This window comes from Cheilinus undulatus, linkage group 12, assembly GCF_018320785.1.
Source record: "Cheilinus undulatus linkage group 12, ASM1832078v1, whole genome shotgun sequence".
NCBI lineage: Eukaryota > Metazoa > Chordata > Actinopteri > Labriformes > Labridae > Cheilinus > Cheilinus undulatus.
Window position 1 is genome coordinate 12,883,984 of NC_054876.1, and position 20,984 is coordinate 12,904,967.

The following is a 20,984-nucleotide window of genomic DNA, read 5'->3' on the forward strand; positions in this document are numbered from 1 at the left end:
GTGTCGTTTCAATAAGCTGCTGGAAGTGAAAAAGTAAGAGCTAGCTTGCTTACCGGTAACAGGTGTAATGATTGAAAGTGTGACCATGTTAACTGGCGACTGTCTGCAGAAGGTAGTTATCAATGTTTATCTGTTTTTTTTTTTAATCTTATCAAAAATGCTCAGTAAAAACACACCCACAGTGGTACATCAGTTGATGTCAATCGACTGCTTTGTCTCCCCAGCAGTCAGAAAACGATGAAAATAGAAACATGCTGGAGGGCTCAGTGGGTTACCCTGCTGGCTACGGTCTGGGAGAGTGATGGTTTGAATCCCAGTCTAAACTTTGGAAAAAAAAAAAAAAAAAAGTGTCTGTAATATCAGGACTGCTGCATCCATTTCCATTATCCATTTGAGAGGGGTGCAGGGGCGTAGTCAGACAGCTAGTTACCATTTAAAGCTACAGACACAGAAATGGCTCGTTCTGAGAAACAGAGGGGTTTTTAGACATGCAAAAATCCAATACTGAAGTGTTTTTTCAGCAACAAACTTCACGGTCATGTTTTGGAGTCCACTGAGACCCATATAAACTTGTCTTAAAGGGTATGGTATGTCCCCTTTAAATCTTTAACATTAAAGGGGACATATTTTACCCTTTAAGGGCGAGTTTATATTGTTCTCAGAGGTCCCCAAAACCTGCCTGTGAAGTCTGTTTCTGAAAAAATACTCCATTATAGGATTTTTGCATGTCTAAAAACCCCTCTGTTTCAGCCCTGCTCAGAACAAGCTGTTCTGTGCCTGTGGCTTTAAATGTTACTGAGCTGTCTGACTCCGCCCCTCTCCAGAAATGGGTGTGGCTCTCCTGATCCTCCTCTCAGCTGGATCAGGAGAGAGGGCAGAACTTTCTTCCAACTGGGGCCAACCAAACCTGGGGGCGATGCCAATTCCCCACATGACATCATGAGGGGAGAATCTGAGAACGGCTTGTTTTAGCACACATTTTCTGAAGGGGGGGGGGGTCCTGGTATGTGGGGGGATTATGGACAGGCCAGGGGCACATATTTTTGTTAGAAAAGCCTGAAAAGGTAATTTTTGCAATAGGTGAACAGTATGTGGTTATTGTGAACAAGCTGTTTTCTTGCTTTTGAGGGATCCTCTTTTTATAAAGCTACAAAGTTAAAAACGTGTCTAACAGTGTGACAGAAACGTCAAAGCAATTGTTTAAGAATATCTTTTAATGTTTTCCAGTTCAGATACACAACATACAGTGTGTAATAGCCTCTATTTGAAATAGAAATATTAACTTTAATTCTTCAACCCCTTCTGGTCATTATGCTCTCTCACAGTATCTTGAGCTTCAAGCAGGTTACTGAATCAGACTAAATGAAACAGACAAACAGGTGCAAGCCTTCACTAAACCATTCCAGGAATAAATGTTGTACTAAGAAGATATTTGGATCCTTGTAATGCTTTTTATTTTTATTTTTTTAACTTGTTACCTCCAGCCAACATCAAAACTGTAGTGTAAACATGTAAACTTGGTGAGTGTGCTTCCGTTACCTGTTGGCTGTCCAAAACCCTTGTTTCGAAAAAACAAAACAAAACAAAACAAATCTTAGAAATGCTGTTTCTAGAAGCGTGGGCAACTCAAACTCACACCAAACAGCTGGGCCAGTATTCCCATAAACAGAATGTGCAGACAAAAGGTAGCAAAACAACCACCATGATTAGAGTCTGAAAAAAGACAAAAGAGTACAAAGGACTCTACTACCTCCCACTTCTGGGTTAATACTGTATGATGATGCTCAAGACAACGTGAGACACTAACAGTTAGCATCACAAGAAAAAATACTTGATTTGTGGTTTATTTTGAGCACATTTGAAACACCTGCCATACCTTGTATTTTTTAAGCTACCTCATTTTCCTGTCTACTGTATGCTCTATGCAGCTGTTCTTTGGCTTTTTAACCAATCAAAGGGCTTGTTCAATCTAAAGCTGCCATCATCATGACTGAAAGGTTAGTGTAAACAGCCATATTAGCAGTCAAGACATTTTTACCACCATATCTAGGCGAACATGAGCCTCCAGTGTATTGTCACCGAAACCATGCTTTGTTTTTTTAATAACTACCACCATGTAAGCAGATGTTTACATGTACCAATAAGCTATTGGAACTTGCCCTTGAGATCTAGGAATTGAAGGAGAATCAAACATACGCATGAGTGCTAAACAAATCAAGTCATCGGAACTTGCACCTGTTGTCACAAAGAAAAGATCCGGCCAATCACTCAAACCAAACGACAAACATAATATTTACAAATTCCAGTTTGTTCTCTTACACTTAAAAAATGTACAGTTTGTTTCATGTATTGGTTTTTTGTTGTTTTTGTCCTCGCAGAGCGCTCCAGTCCAGTGTGAGGGATGGCAGTCTGGATCCAGAGTGTTGTTATCCTAAGCAGACAGGATACAGAGCGTTACAAGGGGGGCAGATGAATCCTGCACGCCTTGTTTTTGTGGTATGTGGTGTATGAGTAATGTCTGTCATAAAGATTTATTTTTTTAAATCAGGTTTTTCTCTTTTTTTTTTAGAATGCATCCTCTGTGCACTGACAGATCAGCTGACGAGATATTTCATCGGCATTCGTCCAGTGTTGTCCTAATGCCACTGTTTTTTTTTTTCCAGGATAGTCCAGAGTGTGACCCGTCTCTGTGTTCAGTTGTGCGAAAGATGTGAAATGCGAGTACAAGGCTTTCTCACCTTTTGACCGTCATAAATATATATCTTCTCCTTTCCCCCGCCGCCTTGCAGTGGGGGGAGAATCATGAAACAACAAAAGAGCAGACATAAAGAGAAACTGTCAGGCAGTCTTCGAACACTTGAAGCACATGGTTAATGTCAGTCACAGACAAAAACCTTATTAGACTAGTCATGTAAAGTAGTTTTCTTTTTTCTTTTCGTAACTTAAAAAAGTGCTATCTTCAGGTGAGATCGAGATACAGTGACTGCAGACTTGACAGTTGCAAAAGATAAAGAGAAACAGAGCGAAAAGAGGGCGGAAAGAAAAAAGTCTTTCATCAGTCTCTCTAGTAGTTTTGCGGCACAGCCTCAGTGTTAGGAAATGAAAAAAATAAAGCGGACATATTTACTCTCTTTGTTATAATCATAGTTTTACACAATAATTATCTCTTAATACTTTAATACCCTCTTTCAAAGTACCACAAAGTGCAGCTGATATTAAAATAGAAAATGATAATGATTTTTAAAATAAAATCAATGAAGAAAAAGGCAAATCAAAATGACAAACTTCTCCGTCCACACTCCATAAAATAAAAAAATAACATGCAAATATCCCACACAGCAAAGTAGTTAATAAAATTTTATATTATTTTTTTAAGAGGATATACTGAATCTGATTTCCCTTTAAAGAAGAGACCAGCCACAGTGCAACATTGAGTGTAATAAAAAAAAAAAAGGTGTGTGGATCAAACAGAAAGATGAAGGGGTTGGCACTTTTTATGATGGTATTTCCTTTTGTAAGATAGAGTCAGGATGGACCTCTCCAGGCGCTCCACTGGACGCCAGTGAGAGGAACTTTATCACAGTACTTGGCACCAAGAATGCTGGTAAAAACGAGATATCAGAATATCTTTTTTTTTTTTCATTCATATCCTTACAATTTATTAATAATACATCATTTACATTTGTGTTTTTTTCTCTTGTATAAAAGACTCCAAAAGGAAAAGAGAGTCTAGAAGTGATTGCGAGAAAGAGGAGATGGAGGTGGATCATGTCGACGGTTTAATAAAAAGAGCTACGAGGGCAGATGTGCAGAGAAGAAGGGTGAAAAGAGAGAGGCGGTTTAATGGGATGCAGACAGAGATAATGAGTGGGAAACAAAGTAATGAATGTGATCACGGCGGAGATGCAGCGAGATCTAATGGGCAGCCTGGATTCCAGGTTGCATCCCGCAGACTGAATGATTCAGGTATTTCATGTATCGCCCAACAGTTGAAGCCCCAATCTGAAAATGTCTTGGAAGCTATATTCAGTTTTTCAACCTTAATGACATTTAGATCACAACTGAACGAAAAACCAGAACATAAATTTGCAGGAAATCATCTTCAAAATGACAAATAGATCCTCCTTGCCGTTGTGGTGCTGTCAGTTCAGTTCACAAGTCTAAACAATGAGACAGCTGTTAGGACAGTGCTCAACACACAGAGCCAAGTTTCACTTCCAGATTGGGCCTTTAAAGCTGCAATTTGTAAGTTTCAAGAAATCACCGTTTTATGACAGACAGCTTGTGAGGGCATATGTTGCCTCATACAAAGCTGCTCGCTACTGTATTCTCTTTCCACTAAATGAATGAGAATGAATTTATGTCGCTATGTCAAACATAGTTTTACACCGACACAACAACACATGCGCAAAACAACCAAGCTACACATAGGATAACTGACTGATAGTGGATAGGTTGTAAAGCTGCATTTGGTGGCTCACATGAGCATGATTACCTTTGCAGGGCAAAGCAGTATAAACCTTTCATGATTTGGGAGGAGCTTTTTCAGTACACCCCCCCTTGATTTATGGTTACATTTTAAGAGGTATTTCCCCGCTTAAAATCTTACAAACTGCAGCTTTATTTGAGGGCTGAATGAGAAAAGACAAAGGTACAATAAAGAAGGAGAGGGTGGTGGGGGTGGAGATTGTATGGAGCAGTTTGTGCGGTTGTGCCTGGTCCTATACACGGGTGGTGGAGTGTTGGTGTGGCAGGGCATTGTTGCTGTGGCTGGGGACCGGTGTGGTTGATGGGGCCGGGACAGGGGGGTAAGTGTTGAAGGGGTGGAGGGGCTGCATGCCGCTGATGGTGCTGGGGATCATGGTGATGGTGTTGGCTGTCATCAGTGGCACGTCCTCCGGTGCTCTCCGCAGGGCCAGTGTGTAGTCGGGCGGACACACGGGTGGCCGCAGGGGTTCCAGGTCACCGTGGAGGGCGCGGGATGGGAGCGGGGTTCCATGCTCCAGCTCCACTCTCTGCTGCTTCATCTGCAGTGACATGAGCTCCTCCTCCTGACTCAGCGCCAGGTCATTGTGCGGCGGGGCCCCAACCACTCCCATGCCCACGCCCATGCCCATGGTGGTGCCGCGCTGTGGGGACAGTCGGCGGTGGCGTCTCTGCATGAGTTCATGGCGTTTATCCCGTTTGTAGTACAGCGCGGCGAAGGCCAGCACATTCAGGAAAAGGAGCGAAGCGCCCACAGCCACCGTCACGCTCAGCTCCGTGGAGTAGTCCCTCGTCTCAGTGGGGAACGGGGAGTAGCGGGGTCTCTCTGAACTATCGGGGTCAGGCTCGGGTGGAGCAGGTGTAGGGTGGCTGCCTGGGCGTGGAGTGACCTTCCGGGGGATTAGTCCTCCAGATGGTCGTTGAGTGGTGATGGAGCTGATGATGTCCTTGTGGAGGCTATGGAGATGAGGCACCAGCTCCAGCCAGAAGGCCACCTTGTTGGCGCGGTAGTTGTCTCTGACGCGCGGCTTCAGGCCGATGTGTAAGTACTGCTTGTCTTTGGAGCTGAACTTGGTCCAGATGACCTCCTCGAAGCGGTTTGGCTTGGTGTGGATGAACGTGGTGTCCTGAGGAACGGGTAAGTTGGGATCTCTGGAGAAGAGAAATTACAGACTTTAATGTCAAACACTATAAATCACTTCTATGGTAAGAACTAGCTTGCTGCTTATTCTGATATATAAAGTAGCAAAACACACGAACAATTACTTTTTTGACACATCCAGTCTTTGTTATTGATATGGATCTTTGGAGCCAGAATACTTAGGAAAGAGCTGATGCTGTTTGTCTTTTTTTCACAGACTCCACCACTGCAGGACATGCTAAAAGAGCTTAAGGTTTTGTGGGTGTTGTGTTGATGTTGGCGTCCCCTATGACCAGAAATGTGACTCCCCATCGTTGATTTTGCCCTGTTCATTTGTAAGCAGTGCTTTTCTTCATAAATTCCATCCTGCTGACATTTTACAGCCAAATGGGTCAATGAATCTCTTCCATGGAAACTGTAAACATGAGTCTAAAACTGCAGCATGCAGTCGTGCTGGGCAACTGATCGAGTTTCAGTTTCTGCTGAGATTTTGGCTTCCAACAATTAGAAAAGTGAGACTAAACAACAGCTGTTCCACATGCCATATTGTGCTTGTTTTGCCCACAGATTTCGGCATGTGTGTTAAATGAGGTGCAAATCCTTCCTTTAAAAGGAACCCTGCACGATCTGACAAATTCACCTCATTAGAGAGATATCTGTGTCTCTTGTATGGATTTTGAACAAAAAACATGCTCGATACCTGCATTTTGAGTACATTGGGACTGATAAACTTACCAGAAGGCTGCTGTGTTTTGGTCCGCATTGGTATTGTGACGTCATCTGGCCACAGCGCTCCCCAGCTTGTAATGTTTCTATGCAATTACCAGCCATTCCAGACTGGCACCTTTTTCTGCTGCTTGCAGGTGCTGCTCATGCCCGCTCTAGCATGCACCATCACAGTTTTCATAGCAGGCACAAGCCCTGTCATTCTTTATAGGTTTTACCTCAGTAAATCTTCAAGCACTCCTTCAAGTGACTTGGTTGTGTCTAGTTGAACTGTGCCAGAGCTTTTGAAAATAAAAGCCTTCAGTACAAACAAAGGGAGTTGCTCTAAAGTAAAACTTTTACTTTGAAAAGCAAAAAATCAGGTATGCACTCATACTGTATTTATCTTTAATGTGACAGGTACTATACAGATGTGGAAACAGAAAGCTTCACAGTAGTGGTTTAGAGAATAACTTTAATAGAAAGATGTGTTTTTTGCTTGTGGCCTTTATCAGGGTCATCAAGGAACAGTTTGAAAACAAATTATACCAATGTGGATGTACAGTGCTTAACAAATTTATTAGACCACCACCCAAAGTAAGGTTTATGCCACAGCTGCCCTAAATTAACAGCATTGGTAAAACCAAAATCATTTTTTATGTTTCTGCAATGGTTAATACACCAATATGTAGAAGCTCTTTAACCGACATGATATTTTTAATGCCAAAATATAATCATTACAGTTATCCATGAATTTTCAAATTTACTGATTTACAAAAAAAACAGAAAAAATAGTAAAGCACATAATTATTTCTTGATTAATATGTCAAATTATAGTTATTTACTTGCGTTCCTGAACAGAAAAATGAGTTTTAGTGGTTGAATGTTATGCTTGATTAATTTCTGACTTCTCAGTGAGCCAGCTCAAATTTGGGTATAAAAAGGTGAATTCAGTTTGAAATTCCTCATTCCTGTTCAAAATGGTAAACCGTTGAGAGCTCACTGAAAATGAAAGAGTCCCCATTAAAGCACTTCATGATGCTGGATGGTCTCTGACACAAATATGACAGGTGGTCTAAGAAATTTGTTAAGCATTGTACATAATGGCTACAAAAAGGAAAGTATGGCTTTCTTTTTAACATTTTCTTGTCTTTTTTCATTGATAACCGCTCACGGTCTGTGGAAAAAAGGCAAGACCTAAATTTCAGACAACCTCCGCATGTGAGATGTGCTTATCAGGCACGTTAGACGTCTGAAAGCCCTGACTTGTTAACAAAATTGCAAACAAACTGAAAATCAAGCCAAGAGACGCATCTCACACTGCCAGAAACCACTGTTTCCCTGCATAGAAATAAGGGCAGAGGAGCACTGTGGCCAGACGACATCACTACCAGAGCAGACAAAAACATGGCGGCTTCCTAGTGAGTTTTTAAGTTCAGATTTACTCAAAATGTAGATATCTACTGTAGTGTGGGCAACTCTTATTAAATACAATTAAAAAGGCTAAAGGAACAAAACAATAAACTCACCTCTGAGTCTCTTGTGAGTTTATAAATAATATGCTTATTTGTTAATCCATATCTAACAAGTTAAAGCACTTTATTAAAAGAAAAAACCCTAATCTGTCCATGAAACTTACCCTGTCTTTGCAAAGTTGGTCCAGTATGTCATGACTACGGCGCTGAGCATCACGTCGTTCTTGGAGAAGTTGCAGGGGAACAGGTCAGTTGCTCCAACCATGGGAATCCCAAACACATAAGGGATCTCGTCTCCATGGGCCGCGTCCGCCCACTCTGGCCTGGCCTCGGTCTGACAGTGGTGGTGGAAGGTGTAGAAAAATACGGGCGACTGAAACTCAGCGTGCAGTTTGGCAGTGGCGACAGCAGGGGCGACCCACTGATGGTCCGTGAACAGAGCCAGGAGGGTCTTCCTACGCATGTCACTGTTGTCCCTGTCTGCCCAGTCAGTGTACATGAACTTTATGGTCTCCCTCAGGATGTCTTTACCTTGGACAAACAGAAATTTATATAAGTATGTATGCCATGGGTTATAATAAACAGTACTCCTGAAATAAAAAAGAAAACACTTTCAGGTAAACACACTTTCAAATTTGTTCTTAAATCTTCCAACAGAAGTTGTCAACACCATATTTTAAAACAATCCTTTTTTTTAAATCAAGCATAAAAAAGAAAAAAAGCCTAAAAATAAATACAGATCTTCATTCACATTTTTAACAAAAAGCTGTCAGGAGCTGAAGAAAGCAAAGTATACATTGTAAGAATACAAAGGCAACATTTCAGCACAAAAATATTACCATGTATTTTTAAATGACAGTATACATTAATTGATATACTGTACATTTTCTTTAACCAAAACCAAGAAATTATCAAACTAAAGTATTTTTTATGTTATAGGAATATTCAATGATACTATTTGTATAATGTCTAAGTTTAATCTCTTGTATTACAACAAACCTACTTCCAACCTCTGTTCATTTCTTGTAATGCTTTGCTGCTGTTCTCCATTGATTGTTGTACGTCTTTATCTGCTGTTTTTTCTTGGTCATAGTCATTATTTTAACAGTTAGAGAGAGTCTTCACTCAATGATCTCGTAAGTAAAAATAAATCTAGACTAAATGGATAAACTTAAGATGAAAAGTCTTGTATATTTCTACAGCCTTTTCATATACAGTATTGGTAATGCTTTTCAGTCGGACTGTGCTTATGGGGCAAGAGGAGGTACAAGCTAAAGAATATCATATGTTTATATTGGGGATGCACTTATCTGTATATTGGCCTCTGATTGTTTGAGATGGTTACTGAAGTAGGGGTAATCATGGCTGCAGTTTATTTATCTTTCAATATGAATGTGGATGGCAAAAAAGAGCAGTCTGCAAACTATTCATACTCAGTTGTCAAGAGGAAGAATGAAAAACAGCTCTATTGATGTACTAAAGATGACAAGATATACCTTGCAATGTTCTGCCATTGTACTGAAGACCACTGAAAAAGTTACAGGTCAAACGGAAGTGAAATGTCAGGCACAGCCCTGATTGTTTAGAAAAATGTAACTCTTATACAAGGATGGAAAGTAACTGAAAACATTTAACCAAATTACTAATTGAGTAGGGTACTTACACTTTTTAAGTACATTTCCAAATCCCTACTTTTACTTGAGTTTATTCTGGGGAACAATTTTACTTCATTACATTTTAAAAACCATCAAGTACTAAGTGAAAACATTAAAACTAAAAGCCAAAATGAGGAGGTCCAAGCCTTTTGCCAACAAGAAGAAAATGAGCAGTAGTTTGGCTGTGAAACATGACGGTCAGAAGCACATTGCAAGAGGATCATCCTAAAACAGCTGCTGCATGTTACTTTAGGTTAAGCCACACAATAATAAACAACCTATTAAGAGATTCATGTTCTCTTACAGTAAATGCACATTTGGGAAAGATCATATTTTACTGTACAAACTCCTTGAAGAAAAGTAGCCCCTCAGTACTTTGAAAACTTTAAATGACTTTTTACTTTTATTTGAACATATTTATAAACCAATTCCTTGACTTTGACTTAAGTCAATTTTAACCAAAGTAACTGTCCTTTTACTTGAGTACAACAGTCAGGTACTTTTTCCACTTTTGCTGTTATGATAGGGCTACACGATTACTCTAATTTTGATGACAGTCAAGAGTTTGACCTTCCCATTTATTTATTTATTTATGTGTAAATGTGTGTTATATCCAACTAAAATTGTAATTATGAAAAAGTGCAGCAGTTGACAGCTGAATCAAATTTTACTTTTTTTCTGAGACAGAGTTATAAGGAAACATTGTGATTTTAGCCCAGAATCATTACATTATCATTAGCATTTGGACTAAGAAGAGAAGCACTGTTTTTAAATGGGGCTATTCAGAAGAAACAAACTGACAGTATCCAGGAGTCTGCTCTGATCCAACCTCTGCTGTCAGTATGGGTTACTGTAAATGTATGACTTTGAAAAGTATTAGATTTATGACGGTCGATCAGTGACATATGAGGCTTTATTCATTCGGGTTGCACCACCTGACATTTGCAACTCATTTCAAATCAACAGGTAAATACTTTGACACATGTTGATACTTTTGCTCTAGTTAGAAAGTGGAGGTTTTACATTGGGTGTACAGCCTGACATAGAAAGTGTACCTCTCAACCTGTGACTTTTATTTATTTATTTTTTTTATTTTACCTGAAAAGGATTTATAAACATTTCACTCTGCCATGAGTGTCAGCCGGAAAAAATAAATGATAAATAATGCCACAAAAATGTAAGAACTTGCAAATTACGGGACAAAGTTTTTAGTTTTTATCTTACTAGCTCTAAAATGCTACATTTTAATGACATTTTTTTATTTCAAAGATTTCAACCATAAAATGATGCCAAAGTATTCTAATTTGAGTTTCCCACAATTACGATACCATTTTTAATAAGGTCAGTAATCTGTTCAGTTTCTCAGACGGTTGCATCAGCAGACATTTTTTTGGGTTTGAGATGACAAATACGAAATTAATTACATTATCCAAATTACTGAAAATGTCTTCAAACAAAGTAGGTTTCATAGAACAAATTGATATAAGTCATTAACCTTTTTTTTCAAAAGGAAAAAATAGACACAAAAATATGTATGTCTTGTCACCTGTACTTAATTGAAAATTTCTACATTTTTGACTACAAAATGTTCTTTTATTAGTAAATTTATGAGTCTGCTTTTACAGTAAATTTATGTCTTAACAAACTAAAAAAATCCCTTTTTTCTCAAAATTAACAGAGCCTTTTTTGTTCTTAAGTGTATTCAGAGTGGCCCTGATATGCTGTTGTACCAACTTAAGTGTTTGTACTGTCTGAAAAGCGGTATCAGTGCACCCTTTACAGTTTGCCAGCCTTTCCTTTGCTACAACATTTTTCTGTGTTGTTGCAGCAAATGAAAACTTGAATAGTGTAACAGTAAGAGCCAGAAAGCTCTTTCAATGTAGCTGTTCTGGAAGTAGTGATTCTATTTGTTTTAGTGGCTCTATGTACAGCTGACTTTGCTCTGTTGAAACTAACAAATATTCTCAGCACCTCAGAGGCTGTCATCATATGGAAGACAAAAATCAAACTAATGAGTTATATTAAGTTAAAAAGGGTAGGATCTGACCATCAGGGTATCCATATAGATTGTCCACAAAGTTAGAGATTGTATAGTCAAACGACGCTGCGGATATTCCATCTTCTCCTTCACTGTCGTCCACAAACTTAAGACCCTCTCCCTGGTTCACACCGAGCAGGATGTCATAGTTCAGGAACTCTCCCTGGAGTCATGACAAACACACACGGCATGAAGTGACAGCACAGAAAATCTTCACACACAAACCGGCTGAGAAATCAGCTCGAACCTGCTGCATGAGGATCTCAGGGTCGTCGGGCACCACGTCTCCGTCCACCACCGGCCCAAAGGCGATGTGGTAGCGTGCGGGCTGGATGTCCTGGTCCACCAGCTCCCGGAAACTCTTCCTCCTCAGGCAGTCCACCAGGGCAGCCATGTCCCCGTGAGTGCAGCCGACCTTCTTGGCGAGGATCTTGGTGTACATGACGGGTCTGTAGTTGACCGCCCAGCTGGAGATGGCTGAGCCGCTCTGTGCAATGGCTCTCTGGAACAGACCTACACATACACAGCAGATACATGTTCAGCAGAGGACATAGGATTGCTATTCTCTCTCAGTGCAGCTTTTTTTTTCCTCTGACACACATTTGCCAGCAGCTGATGGGGCCTTCAAGGCCTTACAGTGTGCGTGCTTTAAATAATGCATATGTTGGAGGAGGAGCAATTGTAGAGTATTACATACGAAGCAAGATGAAGTAGATACCCTGCTGCTTTTTATAGCCAGAGAATATCTTTATGAACATTAGGGGAAGGAAAATGAAGCGCTTCCATTACATACTAGGAGAGACAGCAGCAAGAAAAATGGTGACAACTCCACACACGGCAGTGGGCTTGATGGCCGTGCTGGAGAAAGCGGGAGAGACAGAACGTGAGGGAGAGAAAGAAAACTGCTCGCACTGTTGCACCGCTGCACTGTTATGTAAAGTGGCTTGCTGTCCCTCTGTTTTATCTGCAGATTCTGTCATTAATAATTAAGCCCCCCCATATTCTGCATGTGCCCCACCCCCGCTCCTCTCCCTGTGAAATCAATTAAGAAGCCTCTCAGCTGCAGCTCCAGCTCTGCTCCTCATCTCATCTCTGCACACAAACACAGCACATTTAAAAACTGTTCACCCACCAACTTTTCCTTCACTCTGTGCTGTTACACCTTCAAAATGGAGTAGAGGATGTCTGTGGAAAATCTATACATGCCAACCCATAGTGATATTATTCTGCTTTTATTTCTGCTGTTAACAAGAGCAAAAACACACCTTAATATCACCCAAAAATACATAACATTGACTCATGAAAAGGAGCCAAACAGATCCAGTACTCCAGGGATTTTGGATTAAAACAATAAAACAAACCCTGAGAGCAATTTGGACACCGGTCTGCCCGTGTGAATATTTTTCTTTGTCTACGGACAGTGAGAAACACGGCCAACATTAACTGGCATCCTGACAACCACTAACAACCTGGCAAATACTACACTATTACTGAAATGCTTTTTTTCACATTGCATTGAATGTTTTTCTACTCCTGGTAGAAAAAGGATGTGTTTGTTTGCATGCATACACAGGAGAATGGCCTTCGTGCAGTTTAAGTAAAGAAGATAAAAATTGTATTATGTTTGTCTGTGGTGATAATAGTTAGATTGGAAGCTCAAAACTCAGAAGTAAAAAGTCAAAAGCAGTTTTCTGCAAGACAGTAGAAAACAACATGGTGTTAGAAACATATGTTACTCATATGTCTTGAATGCTTTAACACAGAAATGAAAATATAATATACAGCTCTTACTGTATAAGATGCCCTTTTAATGTCTATTTTTATACCTGAAAAGTGGGCTGTGTCCTACATACCAGTGCAACCAATACAACAGTTTCAAATGTTGTCATCACATACGCTATGCAACCTAAAACTATTGAAAAGTTGCCCCCTTTTCATTGTGTTTTACAAGTGGATGCTTGAGTGCTCAAAATGCACTAGAGGTATGCAACAACAGAGCTCCTCTCACTCATTATGCTTCATTTCAAGAAAACAGCGTTGTGCAGTTAAGTGAAAACATCGTACAGAGAGCTAGTTTGATTAAAAAGACTCATTAATTAAAGACAAGTGGACAGTGGAAGTGGGCAGCGTAACTCGGGATCTGTATTTGAGTACTATACCAGTAGCCAGGAGAAAAAAGGTGGTCATAAAAAAGCCACAAAGCTGCACAGAATCTGCAAGTTTCGACTTTCTGAATGCATCTGAAATGATCACACAGAAAGATGTTTAAGCCTTTTTCCCTCTGGAAAAGTTCTCTGACTGCATCATTCATACCTTAAGCCGGACTTGCAACGAGCAATTTCAAGCCGGCTCTTTAACAGTCATGGTGGAACGCCAGCTCACACTGTATGACTGAATCGTTTATGACACATGACCAACGCTCAGGATTTATGTGCTCACGCTGTACGGTCTGATGGTTGGCCACGGCCTGACTACTCACAATGTTGGGATGAAGTCGGCACAGACTGTGACAAACGACAATTAAGTTTCCTTTCAGTTCAGCGCAGTAATAAGACAAGTCTCTATGCTCCAAAAGAGCTAGATTTGATAAAATCAGCCAAATTTAGCAATGTTTAGACAAGGGGTGTCAAACTAATATTAGGTCCAGGGCCAGATTTGCTTCAATGAGATGTCCTGAGGGCTGGTCTATTTAGGCCAGGAGTGTCAAAGTCAATAGCGGATTCTGAATTTAGGCCTAACCTGAGAACCTAACAAGGTCAGCATTTAACCATTAACTGTCTACCTCCTTTTCACCATTAGTAAAATATGAAAAAAAAATATACTAATGGTAATTAATATTATGAGATAAAAAAGGCAAAATGATAAGTTTAAATATTTAAAGTCGGAGATAAAAAGTCAGTAAGTAGAGATGTTCAAGATTAGCAAACTAAAAGTTAAAACTGAGTTGTCTGATAAAGTCCTACTTGTAACAATGTTACAATTTACATCTGGGACAGGTGTATATGTGTATGTGACACTAAGGACCTTGCCGAGGGGCCCACAGTGGACACTCATTGGGCCGTGCTCCGGTTTTGAACCCCCAGTTTCCTTTGCCATAGTCAATGATGTAAGCCAGTCGGTTCAGAAAAGCATGACTGTTTTTGTTGACTTTTTTAAGGCTATGTAATTAATTTAATTTTCAACAAAATAATGATCTAGACCTTCCAACAATCAAAGAAACATGATTTATAATCATTCATGATAAAAGGTATGCTCTGGTTCTGTTGGTTAAACTGTTCAGTCACCTATTGAAACTACTTCCAAATAAACATTAATCTCATCTAAATTTTGTTATGTACCGTGTACCAGTAATGTTTGTTTACTTTAATCTTCTCAACTTACCAAACTAAAGCAAACCAGACTGCCTTGTTAAAAATACTTCCCTTCAGCGTTTGTTGGATTGAAGAAGCTGGCTGTTTGCACCTGAAACCTTTACCTGAACTGAAAAAGTCAAATAAATTCAAAGGCTGTCTCAAGACATTAGTCTGCACAGATGTTGAAAACAGAAAAACTCAGGCACTAACACCCCCTTTAGGCCCTGTACTTCAAATGTGATCTGTGATCTCAGGAATTGTTTTCAATTTAAGAAAAGGTTCACATCCTGCTTTTGTGTGTCCGCCTGTGTTTTTGCTGCATTCTTGTCATCCTCATTCATCTCAATTTTTAAGAGAAAATCAGTGTTCTGAACTCATCAGATGATGGTGATGACACAGGTGAATGCTTTAAGGATGGTACTTGCAGCTCCTATAAAAGATGTGAGCAAGAACACCTTTAGATTGGGTCAAACTGATCACGCTCAGCTCATTTACACTTAAATGTGGTTCACAGAAGAACACATCAAGATTCAGATCATATTATGATTCCACGTGTGCTTGGATTCTTAGATGTGAAATACAATCTATGCATGATATTAAACAACTGTTTATCATAAACTGTGAAAACTCATTGTGTGTCTTCATCTAATTTCTAGTCCAAAATATCTAATTACCATTAAAATATACCACATTCACATGACAAGCTAAGAAAAAACCATCTTATTTTCAGATATTATAATCAGTTCAATTATCTGCCAGTTCTGCAAGAATAATTAAACACCATTAAAGTTTTTTGAAATAAGATATTTTTTTATTCAAGATGCTTAACAATTAAATTCCTTGCTGGAAATCCACTGTGAAAGATGTGAGTTTTTGCAACTTTTTATTTGCAAACAGAAAGGAGTAAATCTGATTTAACACGAGCATACTGCATTGAATTTATTCCTCATAAACCTCCATTTGTTTTACTGGGTGATTTAGAAAAAGCTTCTAAAATTTCAGTCTGCTCTCCTGCTTTAAAGCTTTTTTTTTTCTTCCAAAAACCTGTATTTAACCAGTAACTGGTTAACTGTGGGATTTTTGTGATGCCATGAAAAACTGTGAAGGCTGTTATTGTTGAAAAAATTGGAACAGCTTATACAGTTTACTATTTCTCTGTGATTTTTTCTCATTGAATTAAATTTGCAGTAGTGGTGCCTGCCTTTGAAATTAGTGAATCATTTGAGGATAGAGCAGAGTTCTTTGTAATTTTGCTGCTGGAAGAACAAATTGCAAAATTAGTGACAGAGAGAGGCTCTTAACTGCCCATCTGATAAAAGGGGTGGAATTATTTTAAAATGCATCTTGCAAACAACACCAACCTCCTGTGACACACAATTATGCTTCTGCTTAAAAACAACCAGTAACAAACCTCAGTGAAACATTTCAGATTTACAAAGACTAAGGGAAGGAATTGTTTTTATCTAGATTTATACTCTACTCAATACTCCTTAGATGATACATCAGTGTGTAATTAACAGAATTGTTGTATTGATTTTATACTGCTTGGAAAACACACAGATTTATTCCCCAAACAAATGTAGTGTGACGATGATTTTGTATTTCATATATAAAGATCAGATTCAATGTGACTTGTGCTGTTCACACTGTCCGAAAAAAAAATCACGTGTCACATGAGTATAAAAATTTGATTTTGGTCACTTGTAACAGCCAAAGACTCAAAACCCACACAGAAAAAGTAAAATATTCCTCTAGAGTTAAGTGTAAGTTTACCAAAATTATGCTCTGCCATCAGTTGTGCTCTGTCGCCCAGTCATCTCCATCCTCCCACCCCCGACTCTAAATCCTTAACAGAGTTGCCCCGTTAGATATTTCTAACTAGAGAGGCACTGCTCCACTGTACTGAGTCTTTTCAACAAAAACTGCACTCTGTTAGTTGTGTTTTCTTTTTACTGTTGATGAATTTTACAAAACAGGGACCGTTATAAGGGACTCCAAGTTTTTACATCAAGTGATCCAAGAATGCTTTTTGGATAAAGGCGACATATCATCCAAAAATCACTTTTCCAGGCTTTTCTAACACAAATATGTGCCCCTGGCCTGTCCACAATCCCCTCAAGTACCGGAAAAATCCATTCCCTCTCCCCCGCTCTTTCTCCACCTTTCAGAAAATGTGTGCTGAAACAAGCCGCTCTCAGATTTTACACCTAGTGACCTCACATGGGGCGTAAGCACCCGCCCCCAGGTTTGGTTGGCTCTCCCCCACTTGGAGGAAAGTTCCGCCCTCCTCTACTGATCCTCTCAGCTGCCAGCTGAAATGCTGGATGGCTCAGTGGGTTACCCTGCTGACCACGGTCTGGGAGAGTGATGGTTTGAATCCCAGTCAGGTCCTAAACTTTGGATAAAAGTGTCTGTAACATCAGGACTGCTGCATCCATTTCCCGAGAGGGGTACAGGGGTGGAGTCAGACAGCTAATTACCATTTAAAGCCACAGATACAGAAACGGCTCGTTCTGAGCAGGGCTGAAACAGAGGGCTTTTTAGACTTACAAAAATCCAATACTGGGGTGTTTTTTCAGTAATATACTTCACAGGCATGTTTTGGGGACCTCTGAGAACAATATACACTTGTCTTAAATGGGTAAAATATGTCCCCTTTAACTAGCAGCGTGAACTAGGAGTGACACTTTCAGCAGCTTTCTCTACAGGACCTCATTATTTGAAATCAATCCATGAAACCAAAAAAGTGTGGCCCTATATAAGACCCTATAATAAGGAGTGCATTTTTGTTTTAAAAACCTCAATTCAAAACAAGAAGTAAGTAGTGGATGTGGACAGAGCTTTGTACCGGCCTCTTCTTCAGGCTGCATGCTTGTATGGAAGATGTCATGTCTAAAAGGTTGAGCTGAAATATGATACAGCACATGCATATTAATAAAATGATGCTGTATTTTATCGCAGTCCTCTCTATATGGTGCTAAAGTGACAGATATAAAATTATATTAAACGTAAAGTTTGCCTTGTCCTGATTTGTTGTCCAGACAGGATTAGTTTTATAGGAGAGCGACGATTTTATCAGTGCAGTTCGGTGATCATGGTCCCTGGTGGAATAACATTTTTGGGGGGATTATTACAGGCTTGTGTCCTTAGGTGAGTAATAGCTTTATGAAACAACCTACCGTTTTCATCCATCTGTCGACTCCCCCACTGACCAGACTGACATCCTTTCTCCAATTGAATAAATCTTTCCAGTTTTCCATACTTATTGAAAATATATGTATGATCTATATTGCTACAAATAGTGGATGAGTCATGCCTGGATATTGCATTCTTTCACTTTTGAGGATATTGCTGTACATTCTTTTATATTCAAAGCTTTTCATTGAAAATACTGACATGTTCTGTAGAGAGATACACTACCCACTCTGTCCTGAAATGTTAATCCCTTTGAGCGGGGTATATGGCTGCGAATGTGACCCTGATAGTGACAGGAGCTCACCCTCTGAGTGGTGGGAGAGGATCAGGAGATTGACACAGGTGGCACCAGCTCCTGAACCAAAAATGGTGATTCTCTCTGGGTCTCCTCCAAAGTGGCCGATGTTTTCATTGAGCCAGCGCAGGGCTTGGATCTGGTCCAGCAGGCCATAGTTCCCCTTTGCAGACTGGTCCCCCGTGCTGAGAAAACCTGCAGGGTAAATGAGAACAAACACAGAGAGAAAGAGCGGAAGCGAACACTGATTAGCTGTGAAAATGAGAAGCAAGAATGAAATTCAGAGCCACAAAACAGCACAATACTGTGCGTTTGTTTGCTTTCTTTAAAGAGATAATATCCTGTATAAACAGAAGATGGCATCCTGTCATTGTCAGGAACTTCTCAGCCTTAAACTATCTGCAACTCTGAGGAGATTTCACACAGAAAGCTTGCCAAATTACTCATTTTTAATACCCACGCTGGAAGTACAACACAGTTAAGAGAACTTGTCAGCAGAGAGAGGAGGAGAGCAACAGAAGGCATGTTTCACCTACTTCCAGGACACACATTTACACAGTAGGTGCACACCCACAACAAAATAAGATAAACTGAACAAAATGTCACAAAAACATTAGCACACACAAACAGAGTCCTTTGTTCTTATTATATTATAATCAGCACATGTGTTTCAAGCAGCAACAAGCTATTTCACTTTGAAAGAGGAAGAGGAATTCATATTTTTGACTCCTTCTAAGACTGTAGTACCATGAAATCTAAATTATTGAATTAACAGCATGCTCCTTAAATTAGTGCCTGCTTCAATAAAGAAAAAGGTCATGAACCCTCATTATAAAGCTGGCCTATTCATCTCTGTATTCTTTAATAGGAATGGCACTTCTAAGTATTCATTTTAATTTGATATTTCTAAGTTTGGCATCACATTCTGAACAGAAACAGGACTTTCCAAGAAGGGACTCTGACTGATACCAGAACTGCTCCTGTTTTTTTTTTTTTGTTTGTTTTCAGCCTCAGTTCAACTACAGTAAGTGACCCTCAATTATAATCCCCACTGCAAATCAGGTTTATGGTGAAATTTACTGACTTTCTTCTTTTTGCAATGAACAAATCAAACAAAAGGAACTGAAATAGCGCTTCACAACTAATGTTTCAAGTGGGTCCCCCAAATCCAACTGAAAATGCAACCTTTAATGACTTTTTGAAATCAAACATGCCATACAAAGACAAAAAAACACCTAGACCTACAAGTAAAAGTCTGGCTAAATGACATTAGAGAGTAGAAACTATCAAAAAACTAAAATATTGCGACATAAGATATTCTTTCCAATACACAGCCCTATTATAGAGGGTCATTTATCGCATGCCAGCTGAGATAGGTTTACAAGGTTCCATACTAATAAAACTTACTTGAAGATCAGCGAGAATAAAGTGAACTTTTTAGAATAAGACAGATTTTGGGTCAGTCCCATTTCTGTCCCTTAGCCCTTCTCTTAACTCTTCCCCTTGGTTTTGCGCGTTTAAGTCAGGTGAAGGAGTATCCGAAATCTGATGTATGATGAATTTCCCACCATGCACTGCGTTCACTTGCAAAACGGCACAATGAACTACAAAGGAGGCGCATAAATGTAAATATTTTCAGCATTGATCATAGTAAACACAACGGTTGTGTTTTCTCATATATTCTACCTTTAGCTACTAGGGATGTGAGTTCACTGTATTTCCAGTATGTACATGTGTAAACAACAGCTATTAACTGTATAGATATATGGAGAAGATCAACACAGAGATCCATAGTATGAACAAGATGGTCGAAGCTTTATTCTCACCTCTGATGGCCCACTGTTTATTGATGATGTGTGGTGATGAACAGCAATCAATTGGCGTCTCATTTCTTAAAGGAAGGTTTTCACCCTTACCACTCTGTCTCGGGGAAGGGGAAGAGGTAGACAAAGGGGACCGATTAAGAGGTAGAAGTGGGATTGGCCCTTAATCATTCATTTATAAGTAAGACTTAGCCTTAGATGACTGTCCGTACATGGTGAAGCTGCTAAACATGAGAAACAATGACATAGCATAACAGAGCATAATTTTATATCACCATCTGTTCTGTCTGCAGAGTTGTACACTCTGCTGTTAGATTGCTTCTTTTTGTCCAGCACAGCCACTCCCTTTTTTTTCTCCTCAGCTTCATCTGTCACTTTCTTATTTAACCTCTCAGACCATAATAAATACTTCATTCATGAATATTAGATGAGAAAATAAAAACAATCATTTTTTATCTTAGTTTGATGTTTTAATGCATTATGGTCCTTTTATTCCAAAAAAGCATTTTAAAAAATACTTTTTGTAAAAATGCCTGGTTATGCCAACTACTGATCAAGAACTTGAGTGTTCATCTCATTTTGTAAGGGTTAGATTTCACCACTACCCCTTTTAACTCTATTTCAAAGGGCAGGTGGGCAGTAAAAAATGAAGGGTAGGGGTAAACCTAAAAGACAGTGACCATCTCCTTCCTTTGTACAAAAGTGAAGCCAGTCTGGGCATTAAAGTTTAACCAGAACACAAATGTAACTCTCTGATATGTCACAAAAATCTCTTGGTTCAGTCTATAAGAGAAAAGATTCTTGGGTTCTGGTTTAAAG

The 20,984-nt window shown here is 39.5% G+C and overlaps 1 protein-coding gene across 3 annotated transcripts in view; it reads right to left on the reverse strand.

Annotated features, from left to right (window-relative positions):
• Positions 1-1,264: 1,264 nt before the first annotated feature.
• Positions 1,265-20,984, reverse strand: part of nlgn2b (neuroligin 2b) — a 139,589-nt gene continuing 119,869 nt past the window's right edge. Inside the window, exons 5-10 of one of the 3 annotated variants that reach the window (XR_005992686.1) lie at positions 18,352-18,537; positions 11,747-12,012; positions 11,509-11,662; positions 7,971-8,337; positions 2,739-5,637; positions 1,265-2,431 (exon numbers count right to left, since the gene is read on the reverse strand). Coding sequence is in view for 2 of the 3 variants with exons in the window: in XM_041801831.1 (XP_041657765.1) it covers positions 4,722-5,637; positions 7,971-8,337; positions 11,509-11,662; positions 11,747-12,012; positions 18,352-18,537 (1,889 nt within the window). In the remaining variant the exon portion in view is untranslated. Of the gene's footprint in view, positions 5,638-7,970; positions 8,338-11,508; positions 11,663-11,746; positions 12,013-18,351; positions 18,538-20,984 lie in introns of all 3 variants that reach the window. The other 2 variants (XM_041801832.1, XM_041801831.1) reach the window with 2 other exon arrangements.